This window comes from Hippoglossus hippoglossus, chromosome 13 (genome assembly GCF_009819705.1).
Source record: "Hippoglossus hippoglossus isolate fHipHip1 chromosome 13, fHipHip1.pri, whole genome shotgun sequence".
Taxonomy (NCBI): Eukaryota; Metazoa; Chordata; class Actinopteri; order Pleuronectiformes; family Pleuronectidae; genus Hippoglossus; species Hippoglossus hippoglossus.
Genome location: NC_047163.1, coordinates 28,151,966 through 28,176,264, shown reverse-complemented (window position 1 = coordinate 28,176,264; position 24,299 = coordinate 28,151,966). Strand labels below are relative to the sequence as shown.

The following is a 24,299-nucleotide window of genomic DNA, read 5'->3' as shown; positions in this document are numbered from 1 at the left end:
AAGAGAACCTGTGGTAGGCTTTGGTTGTCATAAAAACAGTGTTTACTTTGTCCAGTTTGGAAAACATGGCGACCTCCGTAGAGAGACCACGCTCCAGTTGTAAATGTAAATGTATTTAAATATAAAGAGGCCATTCTAGGGTAAAGAAAAAATCAATTCGTATAATTTAGATGAAACACACCAGTGAAAACATCACTAGGATTATTTTATATTCAATTTCTGCCAATAGATCCCTTTCACCTTAATCTTACACTCTGGACCTTTAAAGTCTAAAAAGGTCTGGTACAAACCAACAAAACGTAGGTACCAAGAAAACCAGGAAAACCAGCTGAAGCATGAGGAAGCCGAGACTAAGGCCCAATCCCATTTCACCCCTTAGCCCTATCCATTAGCCCTTCCTCTCTGTTTTGCGCGTTCCTGTGTAGGGGTAGAGTGAGATTTTTCAGACCCACACTTCAAGCCGAGGGCTACGATAATTTCCCAGAATGCCTTGCGAATCATCAGCAAGCTGGGAGAGAGACCTGTAAATGTAGTATTTTCTCCATTAATAAGGATTTAAAAATTATGATAATAATTGTAATGTCTTAGTAAATATCGTTTATATGTATTATGGTCATTTTTTCCCGCAACAACCTTAAAAAAAATCGATAGTGTGCCGGCCTTAGCATCCCATAATTTCATGTCGCATCCCCCCTTCTTTGAAGATACACGATGAACTTGATTTAACCAGCGTATATCAGCGATGTTACTGAACTGAACTGCTCCTCTAATAACAAAGCATCATGGCAGGCAGCTAGCATCCTGAAGCTGTGTGCTTTTGATTTATATGTGAAATAGTGCCGAGCATCCAAGCTTTTCAATTTCAAATGTCATTAATTCACCTGCATTAGTATAGATGCTATTAGGATATAATGGGTTTGTCACTTTAGTAACTGCAAACAATAGCATTGGTTTATTTAAGATCTCAAAGATGTTATAACAATGACATCCTCGGCAAATTGTCTCTTCTGTTTACATAGACGACTACTGATAACGTGATGTAACAGCTTCTTGAAGGGCTGTCCCAATTCGTAGGGGAAGATTTCAAGTAAGGTAAGGGGAGGGGTAGGGAGAAGGGGTTAATTGGGATTGGGCCTTTATACAAGAAGGGATAATTGAACACAAGTAAAACAAACTTACATTAGAACTAGTGCAGACATAGGAGAGGGGAAATCAGACAGGAAGTAAAGTTAGAAACCCATGGAAGGACTTTTCCAAATAAAACAGGATAAATAAAACAGCAATGAGTCTCAATTATTGCTGTAATATGCACTTTTCCAAACATTAAAATCTTCATCTCTGTGAGAAGTGGATAAGGGACCTGTTTAACCACAGTAAATGTCCCATAACCCACTGCATTATACAGGTGGACATAGTATACATGATTAATGATTCCACATTTGTGTATGATAGTTTATGATAACAATGTTAACATTTAGCAGGTATTATATTTTTTATTGTCTAGTTAAAATCTTACTTTATTGTATTTGCATGCTAACCCTTCCTCATTACAAAACACTGTAACAGCTGAGGCTGATGGGAATGTTATTAGTTCGTTTTGCAATAACTGAACAATGTTGAATCTTTATCTAAAGATGGCGCTACATAAAGAATACATAAAGTTATTTTTGATGGCAGCATGATTGTGCCTACCAGTTTACAGCAATCTGTCAGGATAAGCCCCTATAAGGGACTTTCGGGACTCTTTTTGAACATTTAAAGGCTGGTTGGACTTCTGATTTCCTTTGTTTGGATTGAAGTTGTTATTGTATTTGTTTGGACTTTGACATTATTCCCTGTTTTGCTTTGAAGTTACTTACCTTGTGTGTCTCTTACATACACTGTATTTGGTCTCTGGCTGTTTCAATCACCATTCACTATATAGTCCACTATTTAGTGAGTTCCCATTTTGTTGTGGTGTCCAAATCTTTAGTGCATTTTTTAAAACCCTATATAGTGGACTCATTCTTTCCCACAATGCATTGTGAAAGGTAATGTACAACATATGCACCAACCGAGCAATTTTTACCATTATGCATTGCACTCACGGCAGTAAGACGAGAGGAGAGAGGGCAGCAGAAATAGCCAGACCTTTTGTATAAATGTAAATTCAAGCAGAGCATCACAGCACAAACTGAGGCAAACAAGTTTGTTTCTACATTTAAAGATGATCATTCAACATTTTTTTCCTCTATCATCTACAAAATCCTGACAGGGACAACAATAAAAGGAGAATTAATAAAGAGCTATAAATAGAGAGTTTATCACATTTAATACAGGCATCACAACTATTATTGATTGATTTGAATTCAATGAAGATCCTTTAATTTTATATTTGATAATAGCTGATTGTTGATTGGTTTACTTTTCTCTATCACTGCAACTCAGAACAGCATAAGGAGAAATAAACACTCACGCCTCTGATGTCTTTATTAAAAAATTATCCACACTTCGCTCAATATGTCCCATGATTATAAATGAACATTTCAGTCAGACTGAGCACATCACACAATAACTACTAGAAACAATTTGACACCACTTCAACTTTTTATCTGCATCACAGGTGTAATGATTTTGCCCCCTCAGTTGACTTTTTAGGAGACTTTGCATTCGGACATTTGGGAAATCATTTTTGGACTCTTGACATGTGTTGTGGACTTCAAGTTTGGACTTTGCTTTTTGAATTTTTATTTTGATCTGTTTCAGATTAACACAAATGCTGAATTCCCCAATACTTATGATGAGTTTAAACTGTGCCAGAGCATGATTGAATTGGTGTGTGTGTGTGTACAGATATCTTTGAGATGACCGTTTTGAGCCCACAACCTTAAGAGTGAAGACATTTTGGGACAGTGACGACATCCTCACTTTTAACGGGCTGTTTCAGGGTTAAGACTTGTTTTTAGGGTTAGGGTTAGAAATAGATTTAGGTTGGGGTTTGGGTAATAGTTAAGCATTTAGTTTTGATGGCTAAGGTTCAGGTATGGGGCTGGGGAATGTATTATGCCAATGAATGTCCTCACCAAGATAGATGTACGTGTGTGTGTGTGTGTGTGTGTGTGTGTGTGTGTGTGTGTGTGTGTGTGTGTGTGTGTGTGTGAGAATGTGTGTGTGTGTTTTTAGGGGGGTCCATTAAGCTAAAGCATTATCAAGTTATTGCATAATGTTTCTGTTGAGCAGCTGATTTAAAAATGAATCATAATTTGAAGGGACATCTGTTTTTAATTATTTTTCTCTAATGAGCAAAATAAAGTGTGTGGGAGTAAAATAGTTCACTGTGGCTGCAGTGAAATACACATTTGACCTGAATTTAGAGTTAAGTGCAGCTTTGCACGCTCTTTGAGAAAATACTGACACAGATACATTCAGGTTAAGAGAGCTTTGATGAATACAACAACTCATTCTGTGCTCCCTCTGGAGATAAAATTACAAACTTGTTTGTATCCTGAAGCTGTTTGTGAGCAGTCAATTGTAAAAATACAAGAATGAAAGAGTGATTGGTATTAAAATATTGTTCCATGTTATTAGATCAGACATTTTAGGAAGTACAAGATCTTCTGTTTAGCTTTATCTTGCTCAAGTGCAGAAATATATTTGTCTTGGCACAATGACTGGTAGCTGGAGAAAGTTGCTTGCCTTGCTTGTGAAATAATCGAGATGCCTGTGACCATAGCATGTTACTAGGTTTGTAATGATTATAATGCAGAATATATTGGGATAATAGCTAGAAATTTAACAACATAAAATGTAACTTTGAAGCAGATTCATCTTGTGTCTTTAATTACAGAACAAGAAACACAGACATGAAATTTCTTTTAACTTCTAATATATATATATATATATGTGTTTGTGTGTAAATAAAATTTAGCTGAACTACAAACTATGCCTTATTTCTGTTCTGACTTCATACTCAATACCTTGACCTTTGCACCAGAAGAGATTATTGGACACTGCACATTTTTCTCAACGTCTCATAACTCACATCCATTCTCACACTTCACCAGGCCATTAAGTAAATGTCTCCTGGGAGAGCATTGTGGCAGCAGCGATGTTTGACCTCATCAACCTCTTGAGCCTCTCAGTGGATGATGACTTTTACCACTTTGTTCGTGAGAAATCTCTCATTCATATAAAGAAAACTGCCATGTAGTGACCTTCCATGCTCCTCACATGTCAGGGGACTGCGGTCAGCACTTATTACCTCAGTGTTTATTGTCGCTGCTTTACTATAAATGAGTCTCATGGGAAATATGAGTGTGAGCCAAACATCACACCACCCAATGTTCTTGCAATTAACACTGAATGGAACTAAGCATCTTTTTATTGGTATTAAGTTGTCAGCTGTCCATTGACTATCCATATATTTGGTTGGCTAGATCAATGTATGATTAAATATTTAAAGATATTTAAATCAGTCATCCAATATGACGAAGGTTCAAACATGAACACAGTTCCTTTGTGGTTGCAATTGTTCTCTGATGTTTAATGTTTTGAATGACTTTATCATTAATGTTTTATGGAAATTGGGTTGTAAATTTGCCAACCAATGAGAATGGAGCTAAAGTAATTTTTTGGGGCTCATAAGGATCAAACTGTTATTGTAACATAATTTCTTTTCAGAAAACAGAATGGTTGTCATTTTGAGGGAAAGCAACCGATTGATCCAAATCTACTAATTTAAAGCAACTCTATTTAAAAAATGTAAGTGTCAGCATCGTATTTCAAAACCCCCACACATTTCAAACCCTTATGTTTATTCTCAGTGTTCCCTGTGTCTTCTCATATCAGTTCATATGCACTTTTGAACCCTGCAGGAGTTGCTGAGTGCTGGTCCCTGTTGACTTTTCACTGTGACTGGAACCAGAGCAGGCACAATAATGGCATCATTGATCACAGACCATTTTTTCTGCCTTCAAAGCTCCCATTGCCACAAGAAATCTTTCTGAAACAGAAAAGCAATCTCTAATGTGGTGAGAGGCCTGATCTGCCCTCTCCATTACCCTCTGAAGCCTGATGGGCTTTTACACTCACTGCCTCACTCTTTCTCTGACTTTCAAGCAAAGATAACTGTTTGCTTCCTGAGGGGCTTCTCTCTCGTCTTTGTGACACAACAGCTGCATCACACCAATTTGTTATCAAACAGAAATCAACTCAACTCACTGTATTTGTGTAAAAATATCAAACCAGTGGTTGAATTTGTTTTGGGCCATATTTGCTACAGCAACTGTAGCAAAAAATGTGAGAGCAGGAGTTTCTTAATTTGTGATTCGGAACATCAGAATTGTGCACCTGTAATGACGTTGAGAAGGTGTAACTGTTGTGTTGTTCCAGTGGGAAAAAAATGTATCTACAAGTTTGCAACTCCTGAAGACTTTTTCTCTGTGACTTCAGATTTACCCATAAACATGTGGGTGATTTTCCACAACTACAAATTCCATTGTCACTGGTGCTTAGTTGAAACTTGCAGTTTTGTGCACTAAACTACTTTCATATTCACCATTAACTGACTGCTTCTTACCATGCATATTAGGAGCATAGAGCATTTTCGTTCTTTTACAAGTGTACAACAACTTCCTTACTTATTGGCTTACTACCACCGATTTGACTCTGATGGCCTGAGAGGGAACAGTTTGCCCCCTTTCTGCCACCAGACATGGTGGAAGAACCAACCCAAACATCCTCACTATTACCATCAAGGAGGTTATGTTTTCCCTTCTTTCCGTTTGTTTGTTGGTTTGTTTGTCAGCTGGATCACACAAAAAACTACACTACTAAACTTGGTGTAAGGATGGCACATAGGCCAAGAAAATAGCACAAACAATTTTACATAGATGGATCCAGGATTTTTTTCACTTTCTTAAGCATTATTAGGGAATTTTAGATTTGTTTTCCTATTTCCTAATGCATTTGTTTTGATGAAACGATTGAGTGTGTGAAATTTGCTGCAATTTGGTTGAATTTAAGGGGTCTGTTGGGCCTGTACTGCAATTGTAGTGGATATTTGCTGGTTGAACCTGTACTGTGCTTTTAAATCTGCTGTAGTTCCACCCAACACCGTATGGACCAATCAGCATCTCTGACACACAACCCTCTCTGAATTATGGACCAATCACAACTCGTCTCTCACATCCAGTAGAGCAGTAAGTTGTAGCAGTCTGGTTCGTTATCACCACCAGTCTACCAGCGCAACAAGCTTGTCCTCCTCGCGATTGATGCCGTCTATGTGCACAGAAAATGACCGGAAAGTGATTGTGGGGAACGGCAGGATTGTCCGGACGTTCCCAGTTGGTACACTGGAAGTTTGCTGACCGACAAATTCGAGTCTCCTGCGCCGTTTAAGGTAGGTTTTCGTCGGTGTGGTGCTGTTGCAATGTCCTCTCCTTCCCTTTTGCTCATGACCTGCGACTATTTACCGCACGTTTTGGCAAGGGGTTCTGAATAAGCGTAATTCGTTTTTTTCTCTTTAACATGGCCACTCATTTTTTAAAATGCTGGTTACGTAATTGCTAGTGTTTGTCATGTTAGCCACGAAGGCTGGAAAGTGAGTCCAGCTGATATAAAAACACAAATGAAGCCCTGTCAGCTGAAAGCCTTCTCCATAATAATGTATGCTGACAGATAGCTCCGTTACGTGCCGCCCCCGGGGAAACGTCGCGCTGAAATCATACATCTGCTCCGGTAATCGACGAACGGACCCTGGTTAGTCACCTTGGAGATCACCGAAGGCATTTTACCAAGCTTTAGAACCAACTCTCCCACTGCACACACGTTTTTGTCGCCGCGGAGTACGTCTTTCAGCGAAATCCAACTTAAGAATGCGTCCTCAGTGCTATTCTTGCCGTCCTTTCCCCCCCTCAACAGTCAGGTCTAGCTGCGTTACAAAACACTGAAAATAAAATCCTAGTTTATTCGAGGCCCCTCAAGCAGATGTGTATATCTGGTGATATAGATGCTTGCTGATTTGAAAAGAAGACCATAACATTAACGGAAGTTTCCAGTGGCCTAGCATCAAATCTGCCCCGCTGCTTCTGAACGAGGCGTCGTTTAATTGCGGTATTTTGAATATAGTTTGGTTTGAGGTTGCTTTTAACATTAAGAGGCACTGGGATGTGCTAGGGTTACATGCAAGAGTGTTCTACACTGTGAGTAAAGCTGGGGGAAATGAATCATGCCCTGGGTATCACAGATTTTACATATTAACATGCGGATGTATTGGTGACATGTTAGAGCTTCATACAATATTTTCTCTGTAAGGTCCTGTCAGAGGCCCAACAAATCTTGCCCTTTTTATTGTGTTGTGGCCCACAGAAATATCTTCTTAAGTTAGTGCATATTACTTCTCCTTCATTTCAGACAGTTCTACTGTTTACCACTGCAATGTTACAGGTTAAGCTTCTCATCTCGTTACCCCCCATTGTTTATTGTATGTTAGACTAGCAAGTAAAAATAGGAAATACTTGTCTCATGTGTAAGGGAAATAGTTCAGAGGGCGAGTTATTTTTTTTTGCTTCCAGTGTCCAGTGATGGCCATAGAGTACAATTGTCTAGGTAGCCAGCAGGACATCTGCTCTGTGCAGGTGGTCTGGGGGGGAAAATACTCAAGTCTCGTTGAATTCTGAGTGTTTCTCAGTAGGTCATCTTCCACAGCTGCAGTGTTGGATCAGTTGGAATTTAGCTCACTTATACTCTCATTTCCATGTCTCAAAAGAACAGCCAGTGCTGCATCACAATTATTACAGTGAGTCAAACAGCTGTCCCCTTGCTGCGGCCAGCCACGGTTTCAACTGTAGAGTAAAGCCCATATTTATCATGTTCCTGGACTCATTGATGCAGGGGCCTACATTTGTCAAACCTCCCAGAATAGTAAAGATTCGTACAAAGTTAACATCTTGGACATCATCATTTTTTGGCATGTGTTTAGGCACTAAGAAAACTGCATTAAATTTGCATTTATGGAAACAAGTAGAAGTGGCTCTTCATGGGCAGTATACTGGAACAGCTGAACTCTGAGCCAACAAGTTTGGTGACCACCCACACACTGGCCAGGTTTCCTTGGTGACTTGCTGTTTCTCAGGAGGAGAAGAGAAGTAATATTCGGGAAGTGAAGTGGTAAGGGGTGCTGCTTCCACGTGTGCTTTAACTTTTCTGTTTTCCCCTAACAATGTTTTTTTCCCCCAAACTGGGAAGATGTTACTGGACACAGGGAAATGTGACTATTAGATCATGTAATAATCCTATAATTTTATGTTAAGAAGTTTTTTTGTTATTTGGAGATATATGCACGCCACATTGAGACACTATGGATTTGGTGTTTTTTTTCCCATCACTCATCAAGATGCTTTATGCTTGTCCTACATCTGCCATTCTCACTAATGGGAACAGGTCATAACCTTTTAACCTGAAGCGTGGGACAAGGCAGGGCTGCTGTGCCAGTCCTCTGCTGTTAGCACTTGCGCGTCTGGCTATTAGTATAAGGCAGCATACTGATATTAAGGTGGGGGATATTGACTGTAAATTATCTCTTTATGCAGACGATTTGTAAAAAATATTATCGGACCCCCTGTATCCCTTCCTACACTCCTCTTGCTAATTAAACTTTTTGGTAGCCTGTCTGGGTATTCCATTATTTGGAGGAAAAGTGTATTTATTCCTCTTTCAGAAAATCTGGATTCTGGATCAGTTCACTTATTTGGGCTTATCTATTCCTGTAAATCCTACACTCTTACTTAAGAATAATTTTACTATTCAGTTAGACAAGCTGAAGAAAGAAATAGATATTTGGAGGACTTTGGCTCTATCTCTTATAGGGCATGTAAATACGATTTAAAATGGTGTCGCTCCCCAGGTTTATGTATTTGTTTCAAACTTTTCCAATTAACCTTCTGTTATCATTTTGTTTTTAAACTTGACTCAATAATAATGCTGTTTGTCTGGGGTATAATACACATCGTATTGCCAAGACCCACCTACAAAAGCCCAAAAAACTGGGGGGGTTTATACCTTCCAGTATTCCAACATTATTATTGTTGGGCAACTAATGCCAGACCCCTAATTTATTGGCAAGACCAGCTTCCCCAGACAAATGAGCTCCATGATACACCCAAGTGGTTGCAATTGGAATCGCACGCTGCGAGAAACAGCTCTCTGTCAGCTCTTTTGTTTTCTACTAAGGATTATCCAATGCATCTAGTTGAGGACAATTTTGTTCTGCAAAATTCACTTAAAATTAAAAAAAATATTAAAACGGTGCTTCAAGCTCCTGAATTTGTTACATTCTCCTATTTGTTTTAATCATAATTTGATTCCATCTCAATCTGATCAGGCCTTTATTTACTGGAAGGATAAAGGACTGACTACTATTGCAGACTTGTACATAAATAATCATTTTGCATCCTATTTGGAGAGGATCCATTTGGGCTAAATTAATGCCAGGTTGCAGTTGATTCAATTTAAAGTCATGCATAGATTACATTATTCTAAAGAAAAAATGAATATAATGTTTATTCCTCGCCATATGCTTTCTTCTTTACTGAATGATTGGTTAGTATAGGCTGTAACTCCGTAGTTTATCTCTGTACAGTCTGGCTTTTTCTTTTTTGTCCTTTGTGATTGTCTTTTATGCTTTGGTTTGTGTTGTATGTTTTGTATGGGTGTTTATGTTTTGTTTCAGTGTGATGAAAGTTAAATATAATAAAATAAAAAAAGATGAAAAGTTTCCACTGTGTAAGAGAAATCCTGTTTTGTCATTTTGTGGTAGATGGCTTGACATCTTAAAGATCCTATGAGCCTCCAGTGCTATTGCTATGAAGAAGAAGGCCAGGTCAGGTTTTAATGCAAATGGTGGGGAATTCAAAATAGTTCTTATTGGCTTTGGCTCAAAGAGTGAATATGAAGATGGATGACATGACAGCTCCCTAGAAGTGAAGCCAAATCATCTTGATTGCCCCCTGGTGGCTGGCTGCCGTATAGGTCATAAACCCTGCCCCCTCAATGTTAGCAGGTGGGACATGAATCACACTATAAAGTAAAAGTCAAATACATATTTTCCAAAAATGGTTCCTGTCATATAGGGATGTGTATGTGTTTATATTTTTGATTTGTTTGGTTTTGACTAGTTGCTTGATGATATAAAAACACGGTAAAACATCATGACCGCTGAGATTCTCTTGGTCGTACAAGTATATCAGTGGGACCATGATAATGTTGCTTGACCATTACTCTGCAGTCTGGCTCCAAATAATGGCACCAGTAAAAGAGTGCGATTGAATATATCGTCTATCAGCGGTTTGGATGATTCTTACATTTTATTTTGGTCTGCCTCCTCGAGAAATTATTCAACTCTCTAAATAATTAACTGAACTAACACTAATCGCATATCATATTATATATATTCATTCAGTCCATCTGAACTCCTTGCTCACTTTTCTCTCTCTCGCTCTGACACGCAGACACTGACAGCTGAAGTTTCTGACTTGCTACAGTTTAGACTTATCTTTAGCTGCTTTGTGTCCATATGTCGATTTGTTTATAGCTACTGCCACAATATCAATCATGACAAATCACTTTTCTTAAATTATTTTATTTATTCCCTTTATTTAAAGCCAAAATAATCCAAAATAGGCGATTGTGTATTATTCTTTGCAACAAGCAATGCCATGCATACCCCCTGTGCATGCGTGCTCTGTGTCCGTCCCCCCCCCCCAGTGGGAGCAAGAATTGTAGTCTTGCTGATTGGATGTTTTTTGCTGAAATATACCTTGAGTCATAGTTAACTTTGGTCCTGAAAATATCATATACAAAAGCTTGTACCTTCAGGACTTTTTTTTATCAGAAAACCAGATATTTTGTAAAGCAATTTTTGATCATTATGACTGACAATTGAATAGGGACAGTTTCATGCTATTGCATTGTTCCCGACACTGCAGTGTCACAAAACATGTTTAGTGTCTTGTTGTGTAGACGTGCAAGCCGATGCCTATTGTGCATTGGGAAAAGATGCATATTCATATGATTTGGACCATTTTCATTAGGGATGGGTAAGGTTAAGATTATAACCTTACATTACATTTCATTTAGCTGACGCTTTTATCCAAAGCGACTTACAATAAGTGCATTCAACCATGAAGGTACAGACCCAGAACAGCAATGAATAAAGTAAGCACAATTTGTTTCAAAAAAGCCAAACTACAAGTGTTACATGTAAGTGCCATATAAGTTACTACTTACTTTGTAGTTAGTGACCATTTCTGCACCCATAACAATCAGCTTGCTAATGGTTACTTTTAATCATTAACCCATGCTCCTATCATCAACTGTAGTTTATTGCACAAAAGCTTTGTCAAATAATCACAGGTGTAACACTGCTGTGCTGTGATGTTTACTTTAGTGATGTGTTATTTACACTGGCTGCCTGCTGATTGGATATAAATCTGATGCTGCTGTTATATTGTATTTTATATTACAGGGCTCCAGACTAACTTTTTTTACTAGGAGCACTGTAGCCCCTTACTAAAAATCTTTGGAGCGCAAGCAGAAAATTTAGGGGCACACCTTGTATTGACCTGCAATGGAATTATTCATAATTTTTCCCAACTTAACTGTTTAATGATAAATGTTTTGGTAATAAATAGAACATTTACAAAATAACAGCCACAACGAAACAGGTAAGGAACTTCCTCTTACAGAATGCTTCTCCTTCCCCTCCCTTTAGGGCACATCCCCCTGAGGACCACTAGGGCCTGGCACCTCTGAAAGCCAACCCTTGTAGTTGGGTGTTCGAGCTCTTTTGCCCTGACTGAACCTCATCTGTTCAGCCTCCTTGGGTCAACCTCCTATGATAATATTAATGTAGGCCTGTCATGATAACAAATCTTTTTGGATGATATATTGCCCCAGAAATTATTGGGATGAATAATATTATTGTCATCATTTTAAAACATTTTCTTACCACTGAAAAAAATTAAAATATTAGAGCATAATCCTGCAAGTACACACTTTCAAAGAGCAATAAACTTGCAATTCTTCAGAATATTCAGTCTCAATAAATAAACCATAAATATAATAAACCACACACACATCCAAAACAATACTCTATTTTATTCAACTTTATACTGTTAACAAAAATTGCTCTTGAATAAATATTAAACAAACAAATTTACGATGATGTATTTAATTATTAATCGATGGTATCCGATCATGAATCTGGATCCTCCGTTCACTTAACACTGAGTCCTGACTGTGTGCGTCACGTCTCATGTTGTACTAAGCGCTCACAAAATGTTGACGACACATTCATAATGTTTAAATGCAGCCTCATAAACTCTGGACTGATAACTCCTGATGAGTGTTAGTTTAAGTGAGAGCAAGTCAGAAGGAGACTGGAGGAGGACACAGAAACTCCAGCAAGGTTTAAACCAATCTTCTGATCATTGAGCAGCTGTGGAACGGAGAGAAACTTTGTGTTTTCAGTTTGTTTCACTGTTCTTCAACATAGTAACTCACATGCACGAGCATAACATTTTGTCGCACTGTCTCCAAAAATAATCGCAAAATGCAACTAAATGGTCGCAGTCTGGAGCCCTGTATTACTCTGAAGATGTCCGGGATGCACACATCAACGAAAATGTGTTTGTCTAGAATTTCACACACGCACACAGTGTCTAGTCACACACAGATATACACATTACTGATTAGTGATGCCATTCATTGTTTATAGTCCCTGCATTTTGTTAGTGTGTGTGCAGCTGCTGAGATGGCTGCTGCACAAGCTTAAGTTGACTTACTTGCATTGCTTTAACAGGAAATATTGCAATTGATTGTTGTATATTCAGTTGCATGCAGGGCTGTGATGGTTTAATGTGTGAATACCTCCTGTGTAGGCATATACTCTACAAACTACAGTTCCAATGAGTGTGCTTTCAAAATATCAATGGTTTTATGTTGTTTGTTTTTGTAGAGTTTTTTTAAGGTTTGAGTGTGGAGTTGCCATCTAAGGTTTAAGTAGTCGTGTGGAAATTTCTCGATTCTTAGATGCATCGCGAAATGGACGACTCTGCATCGATGCCGAGACAGAACATAAACGAGTCATGTTATATGCTGCGTTCATTGTTTAATCAGTTTTCCACCGCTGAATAATATAGGACAGACGCACACACAGGCCCCGGGGCTCAGCCCCCACTCACTCACAATGACGTAGTGAGATAAGAGGCGCGTTCACGTGAAGCAGCCGGTCAGTGACTTTGTTGAAGAGCACCGGAGACGAGCAGTGAAAACACAGTTTCCTCTATGATCCCTAGCTGCTCAATGATCAGGAAGCAAGCCTTTATATCAAAAAATGGAAATGCTAACATCCACTAGCTTAGCCAATTTAACATTTGTACAGTGATTTAGAGGCAATTTTCTAAATATTGAAAAATGTATTGTGTATCGCGATATAGCCTAAAAATATAGCAATATTTGTTTTAGGCCATATCGCCCAGCCCTAATGAATTGTTGACTGCTGAATTGTGTGGCTAGTGAAGATGTATACTCAAAAGATATAGCTGTCTGTAGACATGTTTGTCATCATAGAAATTGATAATAATGTGGTGTTTTTTCAACTTTAGCGTAGAGGATTATGATGTTTATTGGAACTTCTTCAGCAGTATTTGTTGCCTCAAGCCCAGGCCACAGTGGTTTTCAATTCAGCGCCCATGATAACAGATTAGAGCAAACACACTGGCTGCAGTTCAGCCGCGAAGCAGCGCTGCTCTTATAGAGATGTGTTCTCGACGAATCTTTTCCCCCGGCATACTGCCCACTGTTCACAGTAGAGTAAACTTTAGAACAGTCTTTTCAGCATAGTTTCAATGCTTATCTGTCGTATATATACAAGACATAAATATTTGCACTTTCTGTTACCTACCTTTTTCAAAATAAAAGCACTCCAGCGTTTCTGTTGATTGATGCCATTCTTTTGTTTTTAAAGGTTTTTATTGTGAAATGTGTGCAGGAGCGGAAGATGCACAGCTTCATACTGTATAGTACTATACTATAGGACTACTTTTATAAAAGGAAATATAGTGATAACACCAGAAACCTCACAAAGGTTGTAGTTATATTAAAAGTTAAAAACCCTGTCACTCGCATTTTAGAATTAATTATTATCACCAATTGGATAAAATAATTACAGATAATCTAAAAATGCCCCCGATAATCGACGAGTTAGCGTATTTATCAGATTTCCTCTTAATTCCTGCCTGACCCACCAACATCATCACTGCAGTAAATGCCTGCATTTCAACAAGTCATTGAAGTTTCGTCTACACAGTGTATGGACAGAAGCTTCTGAGGTTTATTTTAGTTTCAGCTTATTAGTGAGTAGGGATGTCGCGATTAACCAATTTTACGATATCCGCGGTTTCATAACCTTAAGAATTTTAAAAACTATGCGTCACCTAATTTATGTGTGCGCCTTGCGGTGAAATCTCTCGCAAGTCACATTTTGTGCCACTGAAATGTGAGTTGACAAGAGGGACCTGAAGTAAAAGCCTCATTTCCACCAATGCTGGAAAAAAACTCCATCGGAGCAGTTCGCAGCGAGAGGACAAATCCTTGTTTACTTTCAGTTTCTGACCAGCTCCGAAGGAGCCGCTGACATACCCCATCTCTCTGTCGCTTTCTCTCTCTCTCTCTCTTCCTATTAACAATTATAAATGTAGCCGAGAGTTTAATTCACCTATACTGAGAGGTAATAGTGTAATAAGAATGTGGCTTGAACCAGAACAATATGCCCGTTGACTTTTTCCCAACTAGTCAACACATGGCTCCATCAACTTCCGTCGGTGACCCTTCACAATAAAAGTCCCATACAGATACACTGCTTATGATGACAGGGAACACAAATTGGATATAGTTGATGATAATAATACATATTTTAGTTCATTAGCTATTCAATTAGCTATATTTTAGCTATATATTGCTTGTTGTGTGTCTATTTCCTTCTATAGTATCAATAATTGTGAAAACTTTGAAATTTCCTCTGACAATAATCGTGGCACCGAAATTTCATATCGTCACTATATGAAATTTCCCTATTAGTGAGTTTTGGTTTTCTTCTGTAACACACCACCAGTTCTGCTGTCCCTGCTGCTGCAGGATGGCTGGCATCATGTATAATCAAACAAAGGGAAAATAAATTCAGTGTGTGCTCCAGATGGCTGTGTTTGGCCACATGGCTTTGTATATTGGAAGACTTTCTATACACACCAAGTGAACATTGAACAAAAGCATGGAATGATCATTTATTGCAGAATATTAGTATTTAATTAAAAATTCATGCACAGCTAAGCCTAACATAGAATTGTATTCTATATCTTTATTTGATGTACTTGACCATGGTTTTAAAGGAAAATGGGAAGAAAGAGTTCTAAGTTAAGTTTTACTTCAGTGAGCTTGAGATCTCCTTACATGCATATACTCAAGTTCTTCCTAGTCTTCAGGTTTTCCGCTATGTTCATTTTGCAGCTGGGCCAAATTATTGCTGCCACTGCTTCAAGATAGGGACAGACGCACATTGAAGGCCCGGTCTCTTTTACTGTGTCAGTGTCCTGTCTGAGTGTCCTCCCTCTCTGCTCCCCTGTTGACCTGTGCTCACTTTAGACTTTAACAAATAACAACAACCCTAATAATCTATAAGTTATTGGGACCTGTACAGGTTTAGTTTTTGTTTGTTTGATTCACTATAAAATTAAATTTTTTATCTTGCACCCACTCCTGACGTACTGGTGTGCACGGCTGCAGTAGTCGAGGTGCATTTCAATGTATCACATCCCAAATTTTCTATTTTTCTGCACATGGCTGCTTTTTCATCAGTTAATATCAATTAATATAATCCATCAGAAAAATATGAACTCCCTTTTTATTTAGAAAGTGCTTTAAAAAGTATAATAGACTGTTACTGTTATTACAAGTCTGCTGTTATTTACAAAATAAGGAATTTCAATTCAAAAATCTGTCTGACAGTATTACAAGTTTACACTTGTGTGCTGCACCTGAGGCTTCAAAGGACAAACTCTGATTATAGCCTTTACAGGGCGGCTGTGGCTGAGGGGTAGAGCGGTCGTCCGCCAACCAGAAGGTTGGCAGTTCGATCCTAGTCTTTCCCATCTGCATGCCGAAGTGTCCTTGGGCAAGATGCTGAACCCCGAATTCCCCCTCATTGAAAAAAAGTGCTGCTAATAGATGCACTTTATGAATGGGTGAATGGTAAGCTGTAATGTAAAGCGCTTTGAGTGGTCATCAAGACTAGAAAAGCGCTATATAAATACAAAACCATTTAATCATTACTGTATCAAGGTGGTCCCGCCTGGCCCCCCTGCCAGCGCCACTGCACTGAGGTGCATTACTCTGCACAGGTCAACAAGTGACTCTGCTCTTCTGCTGTTTTCATTCATGCTTTCATTTACGTTCCTGGATAAATGGGGCATCACTTCTTCTGCAACAATGAAGTTAAAACATTGTGCTGCGTCATAATCTGCGTGTGTGTGCGTGCGTGTGTGTGTCCCTCTTCACACACAAACAATAATCACATATATTAAGTTATTAATCGATGATGTCAGATCATGACGATTGCTCCGGTCACTTTAACCCTGATGTCCTGCTGTGCGTGTCATGTTACATCTTGTGTTGTGTAGCAGGTTTAAACATGTGTCTCATAGAGTGAATCAAACAAACACAAAGTAAACATCAGTACTGTACGTGTCCTAATAACTTGTGATCAGAGATGGTGTTTATTCTTTGAGTGTAAAGTGAACGCAGGTCAGGGGGGAGTGAGGAGGAAGCAGACTCTGACACATACAGGACGACTGGACCTTTAATGTGCATCTGTTCTGATCCTGAAGCAGCGGTGGTTAAAATTATTCAGCGTTGGAAAACCGCTAAAACAACAAATGTAGCGGAAAAAAAGAATCTTATGTTCTGTCACTGCATCGATGCAGAGTTGTCCACGTCCTCATTGTGATGCATCTAAAAATCGAGAAATTACAACACCAATATGAAGTAGCCCAAACATTAGCATGTGTGCTGCTGCGGGCTGCTACACTTACACTCTGTGCTGTGTGCGTCAACCATAGACTGTATATATAGAGGCGTCAACCTAACTTGACGTGGCTGTAACTCTATTCCAGCCACATGATTGGTTCGACGCAGTGCTATGCTCTTTATCGTTGGCTGTTCGTGTTGTCTGTCAAAACATGGATTGCATGAGTTCTATCGACGTTGAATTGACCATGTCCTATATTTGTATCAAGGAAAAAAAAAATTGCGAAAAGGGTTAGGGTTATCACCCACTCCTAGTATGTACACATTTTCTACATTCCCCAGTTACAGGGCATAGAAAATGATTAAAGCATTAGGGTCTTAGGGCAGCTTAGGGTCGAACGAGGCCCCTGTCTGAGTGGCAAATGCAAGGCTTAGCAGTAATGTTTTGTTGTGAAATACTCGTAACTTGTAAAACAATTAATTAACAGTCAAGGATGTTGCTTAAAAGCAACAAAAGCCATTTGGCTCATTAGTAACCCACTGAGAAAAGAAGTTTGCAACTTTGTGTCAGAGTGGAAACAGATAGTGAAGTGATCCAAATGTAGCTTTGCAGATTCAAATACATTTCGCAGTATATTAACGAAATGATTTATTTTATTTGTCTAATTTGTTATATGAATTAAAATAAGAGAAACAGGGAAGGCTCTGGGGATGGTGATGTCTGTCTCAACAACTGTTGATTGGAATACCGAAATATCTACAGTCTGTCTAGAGTTAAACAAAGACTTCATTATTATATAATTTAATACAGGTTAGTTATTTGTCAGTCGCCTGTTTCACTCATTAACATTACAGCCTAAATACATGTGTGTATGTGACTCCGACTCAGTGGATTTGATGTGGGGCCGTAAGTCTCTCCTGATTGTGATATAATTAAAATAGCACCAATATGCTGCCACAGCCACAGAAAAGTGTATTTGCCATTAGCAGTGGTCATGGGTAAGGTGTTTTAGTCAGTAATAAAGTGTGGAGATAGCTCATGTTGTAGTATGGTAGTTACTGAAAGGGAAGCGAGCTGGGATATTAGTTAGCTAAACTAACCCAGCTTGGACCTTAGAGCGAGGGGAAAGATGCAATGCACTGTCAGCCCTCTCCGAAATGAATGCTTCACTACGGTTTTGCATTAGATGATTGATTGGTTGGATGGATGGATTGATTGATTTTGCCATGAGAAATTTTACCAGCAGAAACTTTGATTGGAAACTCCAATGCATTCCCACATACTTTGCTGCTTTGCATTCACAGCTGTACTTTTCCTGTCTAAAATCTTTATGCATGTGGTCACATGTAAAATGTGGATAAAAAAACTGTTGGTGAATGCAGACGGAAATCCTTCTTCTCTTAGCCACTCCCATGATTATAGAAACCGGTTTTGATTGAGTTGTAGATGACCTGCTACATGCCACTGTTTTCATCATTTCAGGTTAACCATATCCAAGTTAGGTTAACCTAATGATAAACTTGCATTGGAGTGAATGGTTTGCAAGTGAGGCACTGCAGTGAGCTGACCTGTTGTGGTTTCCTGTCATTCTTCCAACAAGGCAGTTTGTTCAGGAGGGTGACTGTGGCTGCAGAGTCAGCACAGAGAAACCCATCCAACAAATAAGCTGTATTAATCCGGCAGCTTTACTTCCCAACAGCAGAAGAAAAGTGGTCTGGCAGCCCTCTGTGGTGTGTAGACTGTGTGTGTGAGAGTGCGTGCTTATATCTTTGAGGACCATTCAGAGCATAGCGCTTACAGAGTGAGGACATTTTGGCAAAGTGAGGACATTTTTCACTTTTTCAAAGGACTGTTTAAGGGAAAGTCTTGCTCGTAGACCCAGGGTAAGGGTTAGGCATTTAGTTGGGATGTTTATGGTAAAGGTCCGGGACAAGCATTATACGTTACATTATTGTTCTGTGCTACATCACAAGTTCTGTTTCCTGATTGATTCCTGATTAGCTCTGTGAGCTTCGATAATAACTGCTGCAAATTTAAAATTAACTCATGTGACTTGCTCTGGCGATGTTGCTAATGAAAACGTTTAATTATCTTTTGCTGTTAACCTTGCTAAATGAGTGCTGAACTATATGTTTTGTGTTTTGTGCCACAGTCCAGGCCTCATGGAGCTGGGAACTGGACACCTGCTATGCACCAGGGAGCTTGATCCATGCCTGGTTCCCAGCAAGCAACCATAAGGGGTGGGAATCTTAATTACACCTCAGTTCCTTTTCCCATCCCGCTCCCTAAATTGCCCCTGTGGAGATATTGTCCTCTGCTGTCTCTGGTCTGCAACATGATTGGCAAGCTGAAACAGAACTTGCTGGTGGCCTGTCTGGTCATCAGCTCAGTCACGGTGTTCTACCTGGGCCGCCATGCCATGGAGTGCCACCATCGCATCGAGGAGCGCGGTCAGCCGGTTGGAATTCTCCCTCTGTCAGCAATGGGTGGCAGCATGCGAACCACTTTACGGACAGGCCAGAATCTCAGTACACCTTTTGTTTACAACAAAGACATGCCACTCATCTTCATCGGCGGTGTGCCCCGAAGTGGAACCACACTAATGCGAGCAATGCTTGATGCCCACCCAGAGGTACGCTGTGGCGAGGAAACCCGTGTCATCCCACGTATCCTGGCCATGAAGCAGATGTGGAGCCGCTCAGGCCGAGAGAAGATGCGCCTGGATGAGGCAGGTGTGACAGATGAGGTGCTGGACGCCGCCATGCAGGCCTTCCTGCTGGAAATCATCGTCAAACATGGAGAGCCTGCCAACTTCCTGTGCAACAAGGACCCTTTTGCACTGAAGTCGCTTGCCTACCTGGCTAAAATATTTCCCCATGCCAAGTTTGTACTGATGATTCGTGATGGGCGGGCTTCAGTCCACTCCATGATCTCACGGAAGGTGACCATTGCTGGCTTTGATCTGGGCAGCTACCGGGACTGCCTGACAAAGTGGAATCGGGCCATAGAGACCATGTATACTCAGTGCCTGGAGGCATCAAATAAATGTTTACCAGTGCATTACGAACAGTTAGTCCTCCATCCTGAGAAATGGATGAGGACACTGCTCAAATTCCTTGACATTCCTTGGAATGATGCTGTTCTACACCACGAGGAGCTCATTGGGAAAGCTGGAGGAGTGTCCCTCTCCAAGTAAGTAATATTACAACTCCTTCCTTTACTTTTTTCTTTCCCTAGCCCAACCAACTCCAAGCCCTGACATCTTGATCTGTGCCTAGACTTTAAAAGGTACTTATAGTTTAAGGTATACATTACAAATAAACCTTCATACTTCTTTGTTGGCTCAATAACTAGTAATAGTTGTCACAGACTAAAACATCACGCTATTCATTGTGACTGTGTCTTTGTTTGTTGCTCTGGGCAAAACATGTCCAGGTCATTACATCTAGAGCTCTTTTATTTCAGAGTAATTAAAACATAAGCCTGTGTGATGCATTTCAGGAATAGATTTTCTTTTTAAGCAGTTCTCTCTGCTGGAATGGCTCCATTGGTTTCTTTTTTTTCACTGCTGTGTAATATGTGAGTCAATGGCCTATTGTCTCAATAAACTAGACTTAGCTTATTGGCTGTTTAGTTGCTTTCAGGACTTAAAAGAGGTCACTACCAGTGAGGACAAACTAAATCACCATCCATCATTGTGTCATGCTGTGATTCATTTAGAGCAGTGGACGCCAACCCGTCGATCGCGATCTACTGGGCGATCTTGCAGTCTTCACTGTCGATCCCCCAACTCTTTGGACTAACTGGCTGTCGTCGCGCCGCAGATCAGCTGTTTGTCGGTTGTCTGTTTTTCACACACGCTGTGTGTCCACTACTGGTGGTGGAGTTGCAGGTTTATCTCCTGCATTTCCTTCAAGAACAAGTTGGTTTATGTTCTAAAGTAAATGTCAGGACTCTACGGTATGAAGATGCTTATCTTTCGGTCTGTCGATAACAATCAAAGCCCCATTGGAACAAATGAGTGGATTCAGAAGGTGAAACGCTGGAGTGCTTTTACGTTGAACCTGGTTCGGAAAGTGTTGTAAATACATTTGTGTCATAGACAGATAAACATTTTGGTTCACAGAAGAATAAACAGAGAAGATGATCTTTCACCTGAGTTTTAATGTTTATCTGATGAATTTATGTCACAATAATAAGTATGAACCTCCTAAGTGGGTTTTTGGGAAGATAGCAGGGTGGTAGATCTCGGCTTACATTTGTAATTAATAAATGATCTTGGGCTTGAAAAGGTTGGTGACCACTGATATAGAGTGTTCTTGAAATTTTGGACTCTTTCGGATTGTAGTTTAAAGATGTCTGTTATGCCTGGGCTCCTGGTCATTTTTTTCTGTAATTCAAAATAATTTTATTAACACAACAACATGGTAACACTATCCTCAATGGGGGCATTACTTTTATATATTTTATTATGAAGTGATAGTAAAAAGAAGAAAAAATATAGCTGCAAGCGGCAATGAGCGGGTTTGAGCCTTAATTCGCTCAATAGGAGGAAGCGGCTCCATAAGAGTAAGCAGCAGCTCAATAAAGAGAAGCAGCAGCTCAAGAAGAAGAAGCAGCAGCTCAATAACAGAAGGCAGCTCAATAAGAGGAAGCAGCGGCTCAATAAGAGGAAGCACCTCAATAGGAATGTTTGGGGTATTTTTGGTGCACCCTATGGGCGAAACGCAAAATGCTTTAGCACCACTATTTTACAACATGATATCAACATAATTGAATAGTTAATGATGATTGGACACATTTTTAAAGAGTTATGGCCAATTTCCCTCTATGCCCCTCCTTTTGGCAAAAGTTTATGGTTAATAACGGCCATGATTTTTGACCAATCCTGCTCATTTATAATAGAAATGTGTTTCTCAGTCTCACAATTTTTTATACTGAATTTGAATTTTATTTGATATTTGAATTGAGCTGGACTTGTGTGTGAAATTTCAAGTCAATTGGACGAACTGTGTGAGGGGCGTGGCCTGTGAAATGTAATAGCGCCACCATGTGGCAGATTGTACTCAAATTTCTTGGGCATTACTTTTACATCATTCTCAATCGATTGCAAAATATGCAAATGTTTGATACGCCACACCTATTTCTGCCAATCAATTCGGCAGCTTAGATTTTAGTTCGTAGTTGCTCATAGGGCTCTGTGAGAGTAACAAGAGTAAGGAAAAACTTCCAAAAAAACCCCTATTAACAGAGAAAAATGCGTAAAAAAGCCTATGAAAGAGCCCACATGTGAGGGATCCCTCTCTCAGGACGTAGAGAAGTGCAATAGATGCCTGTTAAAGGGTTAAAGGGGTGCAACCCCCTCGGCTTGCCTCTGTGTAACCCTCCCTGCTCCCACCCTCTTCCTGCCACGTTGAACCACAGCCTCTTGAGATAATTTATGCCACATTGTACTATTGCCTGCATATGAGGATACTCATGGTTTTTATAAAAAAACAAAAAAAATAGGCTTATAGGATCCATTGAGTAGTTTTCTCTCAAAATACCTTTTGGATTTACTACAGACTTTATGACCTCATCCTACATCCTCTGTTGTAAAAAATGAGGGAGGGATGTTAAACTTCTAATTGGCTACATTCTTAATTTCTCTTTCCTCCTGTGTTCTTTCTAATGTTGGATGTTATGAGAATAAATAATTTCATTTACATAGGCTGGTTTTTCTAGCATTGTTTAGTACAATGTGGTAAAACTATATACTATACCAATACTTTAGCAAATGCTGCTGCTAATATAACAACAATATATTTAATACCATTAATTGATAAAACGGTAAGTTTCACAGTAGGTTGTGTTCGTATTAGCAAGCCATTTCTGTTGACTTTTTTTGTTTGACTGCTACCTGTCAAGTGGAATTAAAACTTTACTTGGTATGAACCAAGATATATCATTGTGTTACTCAAATTGGTTTGGTTTAGGATGAAGTTCTAGTAGTGAGGTCAAAATATATTTTTTTTCCCCATGCATGCAATATTTCTGCATGTGTCACTGTTATTATTCTAAAGCATTAGTACCACACTGTAAAATGTACACTCATTCAAAGAAAAGTCCTGCATTCAAAATGTTAAATTTAAGTATGCAGGTATTTATTAAAAAGTACTTAAAATTTTAAAGAAAGTTTAATCACTCAATTTAATAAAAAATTCCCCTGTAATTGTTAATATATTAAATCATTAGATTGTTATGACTCCTGAGTCATATTTCATTTATGAATGTTATTTTCTTCATTAATTGATGACTCTGTCTGTAACTTATACTCACACACACATCTTTTCCATCTCCCTGAACCAGGAAAGTTTGTTTGGGCTTTTCTTTAAGGGGTCATATCAGGGTCAGTGTGAATCTGTAAGTCGGAGGTTAACGACCAGATAGACAATTCAGATGTTTGCTGGGAGGTGGGATGCGAAAAATCATTTAAAGACAGTATGCCATGTATGTGTGCACACACCAGGAATTTGACTCTGGTGTTAGCAAAATACAGAGGCGTCATTCTGGATCTACCAGTATCAGTCTATTAAATGGTGAATATACAGTATTTATATATTGCTTTTGCTATCTTATCTCAAAGTGCTTTACACAAACAAGTCACATTCATCCATTCACATATATATTACAGCACTTCTTCTATTGCATATGGTTGCCACAGGCAATCTGGGCTTCATTGTCATGCCCAAGGAAATGCAGACTGGAGGAGCAGGGGATGACCCTCTCTAACTCCTGAGCCACAGCTGCCTGTTGTGGTATTTAGATTTAAACACATAAAATAAAGTCCATTCTTTGTTATCAGTCAAAATGTCTTATTCAGTTCTGTGAACTCAATTGCACAAAATCAACATGATTACATTTGTTTTAAATAATCGCTTCTCTCTTGGAAAAAGTTTATGATCATAAAACATTCAAAATAAAAATGAAACCAATTGAGAAATGGAACCAATATATTTATTCTTAGAAGAATAAAGTGTACAGGCTAGGCTTGCGTGGTCCAAAATGCGCAGCAATATTTAGATACAATCCAGTAGCCAATGTTGCATCTTGTAGAAACTCTATTTCCTGAGTTTAAATATTGACCTCTAACATGGAACAACTGCCGGTGTTGCTTTTTATAGTAGTGTACATTTGTTGGGACATTGAAAAAGGAAGTGACGAAAGATTGAGTAAGACAAGGCCACTGAAGCAGGATCTA

At 39.2% G+C, this 24,299-nt stretch overlaps 1 protein-coding gene and 1 long non-coding RNA gene across 7 annotated transcripts in view; one reads left to right on the top strand and one right to left on the bottom strand.

Moving 5' to 3' along the window:
* Positions 1-160: 160 nt before the first annotated feature.
* On the bottom strand, positions 161-23,954 carry LOC117772578. The gene is made up of 3 exons (XR_004615805.1): positions 23,942-23,954; positions 22,126-22,133; positions 161-279 (listed from the first exon to the last, which is right to left on the bottom strand). It is a non-coding gene; the product is annotated as an uncharacterized LOC117772578 (long non-coding RNA).
* tpst1 (tyrosylprotein sulfotransferase 1) overlaps positions 6,172-24,299 on the top strand; it is a 46,075-nt gene continuing 27,947 nt past the window's right edge. For 2 of the 6 annotated variants that reach the window (XM_034603782.1, XM_034603778.1), the window contains exons 1-2: positions 6,174-6,379; positions 19,212-20,251. In XM_034603782.1, the coding sequence (XP_034459673.1) occupies positions 19,269-20,251 (983 nt within the window). In that variant the 5' untranslated portion in view covers positions 6,174-6,379; positions 19,212-19,268. Of the gene's footprint in view, positions 6,380-10,998; positions 11,076-11,749; positions 11,887-19,211; positions 20,252-24,299 lie in introns of all 6 variants that reach the window. The other 4 variants (XM_034603780.1, XM_034603779.1, XM_034603783.1 and 1 more) reach the window with 4 other exon arrangements.